We start from the raw sequence: 12,650 nt of genomic DNA, 5'->3' as shown, positions 1-12,650 counted from the left end.
GAACAGGATAATTCACTGTGTGTTATAGGGTCAGGGTGATGGAGAGAGAGAACAGGATAATTCACTGTGTGTTATAGGGTCAGGGTGATGGAGAGAGAGAACAGGATAATTCACTGTGTGTTATAGGGTCAGGGTGATGGAGAGAGAACAGGATAATTCACTGTGTGTTATAGGGTCAGGGTGATGGAGAGAGAACAGGATAATTCACTGTGTGTTATAGGGTCAGGGTGATGAAGAGAGAACAGGATAATTCACTGTGTGTTATAGGGTCAGGGTGATGGAGAGAGAACAGGATAATTCACTGTGTGTTATAGGGTCAGGGTGATGGAGAGAGAACAGGACAAACAGGCCTGAGTTAAAGTCAAAAGAAGACGTTTGACCTGATATATGTTCCTTTTGTTTTAGGTGTGATCGTCCAGACTAACAAAGATGGCTCCCTGCCGCCCCATGTTCTGTACAAAATTAGACAAAACTCCAGTTTCACAGAGAAGACCAATGAGATCAGACGGGCCTACTGGCGTCCCGGGCCCAACACCGGGGGGAAGTTCTACTTCCTCTACGGTTTTGTTTGGATCCAAGGTAAGTGACGCAATACTTCCTGAGTGCTAAATTATTATTAGCCACAGTGAAAAATCCAAACTGACAGGACACAGTCTAAAGAATCAGCCAAAGCATTGTGTGCATGTGAGATTATCTGACACCTGTTCTCATTGACCTCATGTGGTGGTATGGTGTTTCTGCCTCCCCCCCAATTCTATGGAGGCATTGAATTTTGTATTACGTTGACATAACATGAAAAAATGAATTCTCTTTTCAAAAACTGTCTTTGGATAAATGCAGAGAGACAGAAAACAAGACAGTTTTTTTGGAAATAATGCAAAAAAAAGTAAATGTGCTGCACATTTAGTGACTATCTGTGACTTTATTTCCCACTCCTCCAGATATGATAGAGAGAGCCATCATCAACACCTTTGTGGGCCACGATGTGGTGGAGCCGGGGAACTACGTCCAGATGTTCCCCTACCCATGCTACACCAGAGACGAGTAAGACCTGCACTCTGTCATGGTTCTGTTAGGTCATGATGTTGAGCGTCACAGTGACGAGTAATCCTTAGACACAGATGGAAAAACATGTTTGTCATCAAAATATTGTGTGCAATTTGAAAATAAATTGTGTTCTTCATATCTGATTAAAGTATTGTATATGTATTACACATTTGTACTCTCTAGAAATGTGCGGGATCCTGAAATGCATGATGGTGTAAACGTGTGTGTATTTGGTAATGACACCCTGACGCCGTGTGTTTCTTTCAGCTTCCTGTTTGTGATCGAGCACATGATGCCTCTGTGCATGGTGATCTCCTGGGTTTACTCAGTGGCCATGATGATTCAGCACATTGTGGCTGAGAAGGAGCACCGGCTCAAAGAGGTTAGACCGTATGATAATATTTCTGTCTTCCGTCTTACATCCTTTGGTTGCATGTCAGTCTGATGTGTCAGTGAGGGGGGGGGGGGGGGGGGCGGGCACCAGACCAGACCATCAAGGCAGCCTCCCCAAAGCGTGGGTAGAGCGGAACCCGTAGATACATGCAATAGTTATTGGGCTGTTATTATGATAAATCATCCTTCTGGATCTGTGATGGTGTTATGAATACATGAGAGATCTTTCTTTCTCTTTAAGTGATACATAGAACACATTTACAGAGTGGGGGGGGGGGGGGGGGGGGGGATGAGGTAAGTAGCAAAGATCACAATAATGGGGATGATGGTGACAACCACATTGTTGATGGAACAATGAATAGTGTTAATAACATCATGAAGGAATGGGGAGTGAGGCTACATTTAGTCACCAGGACAGCAACCAATGAGGGATCCCGCCTGGCACCCATGAAGCAGAAGGGAAGGCAGGCCAACAGGGAGACAAGCAGGGGTTAGCAGACTCAATCTCCAATTCATTTATTGTATTTTATATCTGTTTTCACCTCTGCCTATAGAGGGGAAGCTGGCCTGTTCCTTTATGTAAGTGCAATACAAAAGCACTGCAGCAGTCCATTAAGTGACATTATGTTAGTTTGTTTATCAAAAGCTCAGATACAACACTAAAGAGTAGAAACGCCCTTAATACCACTGAATGACACAAACCTACAGTGGACCAGTTTTAAATGGGGCTGTAGGACAATGTCGTTACTAATTCAGACATGTAACCATGATGCCGCTCTCTCAGGTGATGAAGATGATGGGTCTCAACAACGCCGTCCACTGGGTGGCTTGGTTCATCACCGGCTTCGTCCAGCTGTCCATTTCCGTCACCGCTCTGACAGCCATCTTGAAGTACGGCAGGGTGTTGCTCCACAGCGACCCCTTCATCATCTGGCTCTTCCTCACCATCTATGCTGTGGCCACCATCATGTTCTGGTGAGCTCTTCTAGTTCCACTAAACTCGCTATGAACTCCTTGAAATGCGTCAGTTTCCAAAGCTGTCAACAGTTGACTGATGGTTGAATTCAGACACACTTCCTCTGTTTGGCTCCGATCAGACAGACGCGTTGCTGCAGGCTTGAAACACCTTCGCACATCTCATCGGTCAAACAGCGTGCGCCTCTGGAGAGGACTGCGTGTGCAAGAGGGCAATCAAATGTGATTAATGAAAACTTAGCTGGCTCTTAACTTAACTTAACTTACATAGTTCATCGTAATTGAATACCACTAATATCAACCTTATGTCTGCATTGGCCATCGTCCCACTGTTCCACTGTTCCACATCTACTGGCATCAAAACAGGAAGGGAGAGGTGAAGTAGTAAAGCTGCCTCATGCTTGATCTGATTGTCTGCCTGGGCCTCGGGTAACATTGACGAGCGGTGTAATGAAGAATATTTTATGCACGTCTAACAACACCTGAAAAAGGTGCAGCAGAAGAGAGGAGCACATGCCGGGCGTATGACCCGTTGGAGGACAATGGTTTTGCTGGCAACGCGTTTCTAGCAGGCGTCTCTGTCTGATCGGGCTGAAGGAAACTGTCACCACGGTCTAAATGCTCCAACACACACACACACACACACTCAGAGCCCAACACACAATCACTGTGGTGTAAACATGTACTTCAATGTAAGTAGTTATGCAGCCCAGTGCAGTGTCAGTGGCTGGATCCATTTCACATAGAAGAGCTTCTGTTCCGTCAGAAACACATGAGACGCGTCTGAAATGCCTTGTTGTATGCAAGCCATTCAATTATTACGACAATAATTAATTAGTATTAAAATTAGTATTAAATTAAGCAGGGTTAGTACATATATACCTTTGTAATTCATTTTTTCCCAACCATTACTATTGACAGGATGATAAACAGTTTGATCACAGTCTGTTAGATCTAGGTTGATATAAATGTAAATAAATGAAGGTTATTTTAATCCTGTTCCAACATTGTGACTAGGAATCAGTAGACGGACTCCCACTGTGTGTGTGTGTGTGTGATTTCATGAACCTGTTGAATGGTGAAGAAGCCCATGTAACTTCCCTTTGTTTTGCAGTTTTTTGGTGTCAGTAATCTACTCAAAAGCCAAGCTGGCTTCAGCTTGTGGAGGAATCATCTACTTCCTCAGCTACGTGCCCTACATGTATGTGGCCATTAGGGAGGAGGTCGCCCATGATAAGATCACTGCTTTTGAGAAGTGCATCGCTGTAAGGCCCTTTCTCTTTTTCCCACCTTTTCATTTTAATCTACCTCAATCTGGGGTCTGTTTGTAGAATGTGCTCCTTGTGTTGTCACCGTGAGGTGTTACTTAAATGATCTAGATGACTCTTGTTCCTCCTCTCTTCTCCAGTCTCTGATGTCCACCACAGCATTCGGCCTGGGCTCCAAGTATTTTGCGCTGTATGAGGTAGCAGGTGTTGGCATCCAGTGGAGGACCATCAGCCAGTCACCGGTAGAAGGCGATGACTTTAACCTGGGTCTGTCCATGATGATGCTCATCATCGATGCCGGTGTATACGGTGTGCTCACTTGGTACATAGAGGCTGTGCATCCAGGTATGAAACCATCGCTCTGTGAATCCTCACCCTCCTGCTCACAATGTTCAACATCCATCTTTTCAGATGGATTACATCAAATGTGTTTTCCCTCTCTTATAGGAATGTATGGGCTTCCCCGCCCGTGGTACTTCCCGTTACAGAGGTCCTATTGGTCGGGCAGTGGGCGTGTCGAGACCTGGGATTGGCCGTGGTGTGCAGGCGGGACTGCCAGGCTCAGTGTGATGGAGGAAGATCAGGCTTGTGCTATGGACCAGCGGAGATCTGGTACAGACACATGATTATTTGGGGCTGACCAGGATGGCTGGAGGGCGAGATTGTCTTGTTCTATAGATCCACTGAACCAAGTCCAACTTTAACACTTGTGATTTGATCGACACTCTCTTCTGACTTGAATTCCTTATGTAACTTCTGAAAACAAATTTATTTAATATCAATTTAATACAGATGCCTCTTTATGACCTACAAGAATAAACACGCCCATCAGCGAGATTGGCCTTTTCTATTTAGTTCCTCTTAATGCTGGTCAGTGGTGCCACTGGGTCGCATTCTGGCTAATTCAGATAAAATCATGTAGGTTCACCAGGAACACCTCAGACTACAGCGGCAACCCGAGAGAAAATATTGGCACTGTATGTTTCTGCAAACCACTGAATATGTTGAGTATTGACGTTTCTGAAGCCAACGAACGTTTCATAAATACGTTCTCATATCAGCCTCGTAAAGGAAAGGCACAATGCCACCTGGTGAACATTGTAAAAGGTTAGGTTAAGATAAGAAAACTACTGGTTGGTGTTAAAATAATAACGCACCATCATTACCTAACAACGTAACTACAGCAGTGGTGGGCCGTGTGTTTCATACCTGGGCCTTCAGTGCTGTCCTACTACAGTTGAACCTCCTAATAACCTCATTATGACGCCACAGCTACGGTTATTTGTTTCGTGTAAACACCTCATATTCACATAACACTGCAACATTTGACAAGTGAAATAACATGTTACATGAAGCTCAACACCTACAAATACACTAACTGCAGAGTGCAGATACATGAATACGCGCAAAACTATAACGGATGCAGGTCTGTCACTATGACGCAGCATGACCTGGTGGGGCAGACTGCCGGACCCCGAGGCAGTAAAATGAGAGGTTTTCTTAAAGGACTCTGCTGCTCAGAAACTTTGCTGCTTTTGTACACATGAACTGCTAAAAATCAACATGTAGTTAAAGTTCCTCGCAGTAGCTTTAAGAAGCCCCGTCTTTTTGCACCACTTATTTCTCCGTCTTTTGTTGTAACCCCAGAGGAGATGCGGGGCATGGAGGAGGAGCCGAGCCACCTGTCGCTGGTGGTTTGTATAGACAAACTGACCAAGGTGTACAAGACCGGCAACAAACTGGCCCTCGACAAACTGAGCCTCAACCTCCATGAAAACCAGGTAGTCTCCTTCCTGGGACACAACGGCGCTGGCAAGACCACAACCATGTGAGGGGGACCAGTGTGTGTGTGCTTGTGCATGTGTGTGATGATAAAAGTCAACACTGAAGATCAGTGTTCAACTGTAAAAAAAACAAGTCATCTAACTTTGAAACGACCATCCTGAGCTTTTATTTTCCAACTGTGGCCCTTTGTAACATAGTTATTTTAACGATGTTGGAGGCTTTAGTGAGAAATATGTTGAGGTGTACAACATAGAAATCTTGCTTGAATTGCCCGACTGTTTAACCATTGCTATTCCTACTGTTCGCCATAGGTCCATCCTGACAGGCTTGTTCCCGCCAACCTCTGGATCTGCCACCATATATGGTCATGACATCCGCACGGAGATGGAGCGGATTCGTCAGAACCTGGGCATGTGTCCACAGCACAACGTCCTGTTTGACAAGCTGAGTGTGGAGGAGCACCTGTGGTTCTACTCCAGACTCAAAGGCATGGCTGAAGAAGACATACGCAAGGAGATGGACAAGTGAGTTCAGTTATAAGTGAAGACAATCAAATCAAATAGGCAAGTATACGATGATAGCAAAATGCAACCTCACGCAACCGGACGCAACCATAATATCACAATGATTACTATCTATAGATACTTAGTCACTGTAGTTCTAGCCACTGAGATGGACAGTGAATCATCTCTACAGCATGTAGATGCTTTGCTGTGTGTGTCCAGGATGATTGTTGACCTGGAGTTATCCAACAAGCGCCACAGCTTGGTGGAGACTTTGTCCGGCGGGATGAAGAGGAAGCTCTCTGTGGCCATCGCCTTCGTTGGGGGCTCCAGGGCTGTCATCCTGGACGAACCCACAGCGGGGGTGGACCCCTACGCTCGCAGGGCCATCTGGGACCTGATCCTCAAGTACAAACAGGGTGAATGTATTTTCCTGTTGCTATCTGTACAGAAACAAATGTTGGCATTGAATGCTTCTGCAAACCACTGGATATGTTGAATGTGGACGTTTCTGAACATAAAATACATTTCATGAATATGATTCACATCAGCTTCGTATTGCGCTTGCATAAACAAGTTGCTTCGATTGGTTAGGCAACAAAACTACTTGCTTCAGGTTAGAAAAAAGATCAGGTGTGTGTTCAAACAATAACATGACAATGAAACATAGCAACCGTACCAACGTAACGAGTGTCAATAGATAACGACTGCCCTGAGCAGACTTTCTAGATAATGTTACCTTGCAAGCGTAAAGTCAACTTTTACTATTGTTACCTAAGAAGAGTAAATTCAACGTTTACTTTTTGTTTTACAGGGGACACGAACAACGGTCTCCTGGGTGAAAGTCCTGTTTGTTCGACCCATTATTTTACCACATAACTTTCAATAACGCTTGCTCGATATACTGTCACCTGCTCTGCACGTAGCTCACTGTGCCACATTAATTGCTGCAAAAACTTCCACATTCAATGTATCTGTGGTTTGCAGAAACATATGCCAACGTTTCTACCGGCGACGGGACTGTCGCCTCAGGTATCTGCTGTATTTAAGCATATCATACTATGGTAAATAGTAGATGTTGGTTCAGTGTCATGTTCAATTGCATGAAGTAAAAAATAGCAACACTTCTTGTATGTGTTGTACCTCTGCCCTAGGTCGTACAATTCTGTTGTCCACCCACCATATGGATGAAGCAGACCTTCTTGGAGATCGCATTGCCATCATCTCACATGGGAAACTCAAGTGCTGTGGCTCGCCACTCTTCCTGAAGAGCACCTACGGAGATGGATACAAGCTGACACTAGTTAAAAAACAGAGTGAAGGCAGAGGTGAGTGCGGTTTCTTTGCATGAGTTCTAAATTGCCCTTTATTTTCAGTTTTCCCAACTGTTGCACTGGAAATCATCAACAGATTTACAATCAAATTGATGGTACAAAATGCAATGACCCTATTTCCATTCCTATAGTCGAGGCATTTCACCCCAGAATGTGGTCCACCTCACACACATTGCAACAAAAACAAACTCAATGGATTTTGTATCATTATGTTCTGAATGAGAGACAACAAGTCTTAAGGAATTGTATAAAGAGAAAGTTTTAAAAAATGCCTAAATATGATCCTAATGTGATGAAAACACAAAACTTTTTAACCCTATTTCAGTGACGGTACAAGTTCTACATTGAAGTGCATGCTAGATTTGACCAAGCTGTATTTTTTAGTTGAAGCAGAAAAACCTCACATGTAATATATCAGTGATCTGGTCCTATTCTACCCAGATCTGGTCCTATTCTACCCAGATCTGGTCCTATTCTACCCAGATCTGATCCTATTCTACCCAGATCTGGTCCTATTCTACCCAGATCTGGTCCTATTCTACACAGATCTGGTCCTATTCTACACAGATCCGGTCCTATTCTACACAGTTCCGGTCCTATTCTACCCCGATCCGGTCCTATTCTACACAGATCCGGTCCTATTCTACACAGATCTGGTCCTATTCTACACAGATCTGGTCCTATTCTACCCCGATCTGGTCCTATTCTACACAGATCCGGTCCTATTCTACACAGATCCGGTCCTATTCTACACAGATCTGGTCCTATTCTACTCCGATCTGGTCCTATTCTACTCCGATCTGGTCCTATTCTACACAGATCTGGTCCTATTCTACACAGATCTGGTCCTATTCTACTCCGATCTGGTCCTATTCTACACAGATCTGGTCCTATTCTACACAGATCTGGTCCTATTCTACTCCGATCCGGTCCTATTCTACACAGATCCGGTCCTATTCTACACAGATCCGGTCCTATTCTACTCCGATCTGGTCCTATTCTACTCCGATCTGGTCCTATTCTACACAGATCTGGTCCTATTCTACACAGATCTGGTCCTATTCTACTCCGATCTGGTCCTATTCTACACAGATCTGGTCCTATTCTACTCCGATCTGGTCCTATTCTACACAGATCTGGTCCTATTCTACACAGATCTGGTCCTATTCTACTCTGATCTGGTCCTATTCTACACAGATCTGGTCCTATTCTACTCTGATCTGGTCCTATTCTACACAGATCTGGTCCTATTCTACACAGATCCGGTCCTATTCTACGCAGATTTGGTCCTATTCTACACAGATCTGGTCCTATTCTACACAGATCTGGTCCTATTCTACACAGATCTGGTCCTATTCTACACAGATCTGGTCCTATTCTACTCCGATCTGGTCCTATTCTACACAGATCTGGTCCTATTCTACACAGATCTGGTCCTATTCTACTCCGATCTGGTCCTATTCTACACCGATCTGGTCCTATTCTACCCTGATCTGGTCCTATTCTACACAGATCTGGTCCTATTCTACACAGATCCGGTCCTATTCTACGCAGATTTGGTCCTATTCTACACAGATCCGGTCCTATTCTACGCAGATTTGGTCCTATTCTACCCAGATCTGGTCCTATTCTACCCAGATCTGGTCCTATTCTACCCAGATCTGGTCCTATTCTACCCAGATCTGATCCTATTCTACCCAGATCTGGTCCTATTCTACCCAGATCTGGTCCTATTCTACACAGATCTGGTCCTATTCTACACAGATCCGGTCCTATTCTACACAGTTCCGGTCCTATTCTACCCCGATCCGGTCCTATTCTACACAGATCCGGTCCTATTCTACACAGATCTGGTCCTATTCTACACAGATCTGGTCCTATTCTACACAGATCTGGTCCTATTCTACACAGATCTGGTCCTATTCTACTCTGATCTGGTCCTATTCTACACAGATCTGGTCCTATTCTACTCTGATCTGGTCCTATTCTACACAGATCTGGTCCTATTCTACACAGATCCGGTCCTATTCTACGCAGATTTGGTCCTATTCTACACAGATCTGGTCCTATTCTACACAGATCTGGTCCTATTCTACACAGATCTGGTCCTATTCTACACAGATCTGGTCCTATTCTACTCCGATCTGGTCCTATTCTACACAGATCTGGTCCTATTCTACACAGATCTGGTCCTATTCTACTCCGATCTGGTCCTATTCTACACCGATCTGGTCCTATTCTACCCCGATCTGGTCCTATTCTACACAGATCTGGTCCTATTCTACACAGATCCGGTCCTATTCTACGCAGATTTGGTCCTATTCTACACAGATCCGGTCCTATTCTACGCAGATTTGGTCCTATTCTACCCAGATCTGGTCCTATTCTACCCAGATCTGGTCCTATTCTACCCAGATCTGGTCCTATTCTACCCAGATCTGATCCTATTCTACCCAGATCTGGTCCTATTCTACCCAGATCTGGTCCTATTCTACACAGATCTGGTCCTATTCTACACAGATCCGGTCCTATTCTACACAGTTCCGGTCCTATTCTACCCCGATCCGGTCCTATTCTACACAGATCCGGTCCTATTCTACACAGATCTGGTCCTATTCTACACAGATCTGGTCCTATTCTACACAGATCTGGTCCTATTCTACCCCGATCTGGTCCTATTCTACACAGATCCGGTCCTATTCTACACAGATCTGGTCCTATTCTACACAGATCTGGTCCTATTCTACACAGATCTGGTCCTATTCTACCCCGATCTGGTCCTATTCTACACAGATCCGGTCCTATTCTACACAGATCTGGTCCTATTCTACACAGATCCGGTCCTATTCTACACAGATCCGGTCCTATTCTACACAGATCTGGTCCTATTCTACTCCGATCCGGTCCTATTCTACACAGATCTGGTCCTATTCTACACAGATCTGGTCCTATTCTACTCCGATCTGGTCCTATTCTACACAGATCTGGTCCTATTCTACACAGATCTGGTCCTATTCTACACAGATCTGGTCCTATTCTACTCCGATCCGGTCCTATTCTACACAGATCCGGTCCTATTCTACACAGATCCGGTCCTATTCTACTCCGATCTGGTCCTATTCTACTCCGATCTGGTCCTATTCTACACAGATCTGGTCCTATTCTACACAGATCTGGTCCTATTCTACTCCGATCTGGTCCTATTCTACACAGATCTGGTCCTATTCTACTCCGATCTGGTCCTATTCTACACAGATCTGGTCCTATTCTACACAGATCTGGTCCTATTCTACTCTGATCTGGTCCTATTCTACACAGATCTGGTCCTATTCTACTCTGATCTGGTCCTATTCTACACAGATCTGGTCCTATTCTACACAGATCCGGTCCTATTCTATGCAGATTTGGTCCTATTCTACACAGATCTGGTCCTATTCTACACAGATCTGGTCCTATTCTACACAGATCTGGTCCTATTCTACTCCGATCTGGTCCTATTCTACACAGATCTGGTCCTATTCTACACAGATCTGGTCCTATTCTACTCCGATCTGGTCCTATTCTACACCGATCTGGTCCTATTCTACCCTGATCTGGTCCTATTCTACACAGATCTGGTCCTATTCTACACAGATCCGGTCCTATTCTACGCAGATTTGGTCCTATTCTACACAGATCTGGTCCTATTCTACACAGATCTGGTCCTATTCTACACAGATCTGGTCCTATTCTACACAGATCTGGTCCTATTCTACCCAGAGCTGGTCCTATTCTACTCAGATCTGGTGCTATTCTACACAGATCTGGTCCTATTCTACACAGATCTGGTCCTATTCTACCCAGATCTGGTCCTATTCTACACAGATCCGGTCCTATTCTGCACAGATCCGGTCCTATTCTACACAGATCCGGTCCTATTCTACACAGATCTGGTCCTATTCTACCCTGATCTGGTCCTATAAGCTGGTCTATAAACTGTCTACTGCACTCAGACCTTGTTTGTTGTGTTGTATAATCTTTCTACAGCTTGGTGAATCATGCAACCTGCATCATGTAAAGTCCTTCTGCATTAGCTGCTAGCAGCTTCTGTTTGCACTCTAACCTCTCTAACGTGTACACACAGCAATCAGCTGGATGTTTATTGGGCCAGACCTTATTTAAACAGAGCACCAGTTGTCTTTTATTTGCTAGCAGATTTATAGATGTTTATCCTTGATGGACCTCAGAAATGCCATTTCTACAGGACTGTAAAAGCGAAGTGACAGATTTAATAATGGCTATGAGAAGTGTTGAAAGTGCATCATTGACACTCTGCTATATATGAATACATTCTGTTGTACTGGTGGTTGTTTGTGGGATGAAGGTCACCTGTTGGACTCATGAACATTGCTTCATAAGTGTGTCAGTCATTCGTTAGCTGTTAGGACATAGAACTGTCTCAGCTTGTTACTAACAGTGTGCACCTCACCTACCATTCTCCCTCCAGTTGATGTTGTGCCTACAACCTCTTCTCAACTCATCTAGACTGTGACCTGTGTTTATTGATGGCACTGTTTTCTTTGTCTTGTCCTTACTTGTCTCACTCTCCTCTGTTTCCCTTTAACCATTCTTTCCCCCCCTGCTCTATCCATCCATCATGTTGTGTGGTTTCCTTTCATCATGCAGGACAGGGCAGCCAGCTGCAGCCTCCTTCGTCTCTGTCTCCGTCCTCCTCTCTGTCACCTTGCTCAGAAGCTCGGGTCACCCAGTTTATTCGCCGGTTTGTGGCATCGTGTCTGCTGGTGTCTGACTCCAACACCGAGTTGTCCTACGTCCTGCCCTCTGAGGCCGTCAAGAAGGGCTGCTTCGAGAGGCTGTTCCAGGTACACGCACACGGACACACCCAACAACCGTTGGTCTGGTTTATGGTCTTCTGTTACTGGATGAACAGTGAAAAGTTATGAATATTTTAAAAGGACATCTTAAAACTGGCCCATTCACTTCAGCAATATAGAGTATGGTTTGGCATGATGAAGATTTACCAAAACAATGTTGTTACCAACAAGTCGAGCTGACATGTCTGGTAATTTAATCCCTCAGGACAGGCTGCCTTTTGTAGCAAAGGTCTTTAATAAAAAAACTAAAACCTAAAACCAGTCAGCTGTGGGTGGGTTAGTGCAAACTCCCACTTTATAGGCAAACATTTTACAAACCCACGGAACTTTAATATTCTAGTGGGGACACCAAAGTTTCCAAAGATATACACCCCCTGATTTGTTGGATTGCCAACATTGCTGCAGACTGAGAGACAGTCTGTCCCGGGGGAAGTAAGAGCCATCCCTCCCTGCCGGGATAGAGGGCACAGC

General features: G+C 44.7%; 1 protein-coding gene across 1 annotated transcript in view; it reads left to right on the top strand.

The window, feature by feature from the left end:
* abca2 (ATP-binding cassette, sub-family A (ABC1), member 2) overlaps positions 1–12,650 on the top strand; it is a 61,776-nt gene that overhangs the window by 25,852 nt on the left and 23,274 nt on the right. Inside the window, exons 13-24 of the mRNA XM_076078149.1 lie at positions 406–579; positions 942–1,044; positions 1,315–1,429; positions 2,225–2,415; positions 3,530–3,680; positions 3,824–4,028; positions 4,131–4,295; positions 5,331–5,511; positions 5,780–5,992; positions 6,194–6,390; positions 7,126–7,299; positions 11,971–12,167. Coding sequence (XP_075934264.1) covers positions 406–579; positions 942–1,044; positions 1,315–1,429; positions 2,225–2,415; positions 3,530–3,680; positions 3,824–4,028; positions 4,131–4,295; positions 5,331–5,511; positions 5,780–5,992; positions 6,194–6,390; positions 7,126–7,299; positions 11,971–12,167 — 2,066 coding nt within the window. The remainder of the gene's footprint in view (positions 1–405; positions 580–941; positions 1,045–1,314; positions 1,430–2,224; positions 2,416–3,529; positions 3,681–3,823; positions 4,029–4,130; positions 4,296–5,330; positions 5,512–5,779; positions 5,993–6,193; positions 6,391–7,125; positions 7,300–11,970; positions 12,168–12,650) is intronic.

This window comes from Anarhichas minor, unplaced genomic scaffold, assembly GCF_050575085.1.
Source record: "Anarhichas minor isolate MPS153535 unplaced genomic scaffold, ASM5057508v1 ptg000063l, whole genome shotgun sequence".
Lineage (NCBI taxonomy): Eukaryota > Metazoa > Chordata > Actinopteri > Perciformes > Anarhichadidae > Anarhichas > Anarhichas minor.
This window is presented reverse-complemented; position numbering and strand designations above follow the sequence as displayed.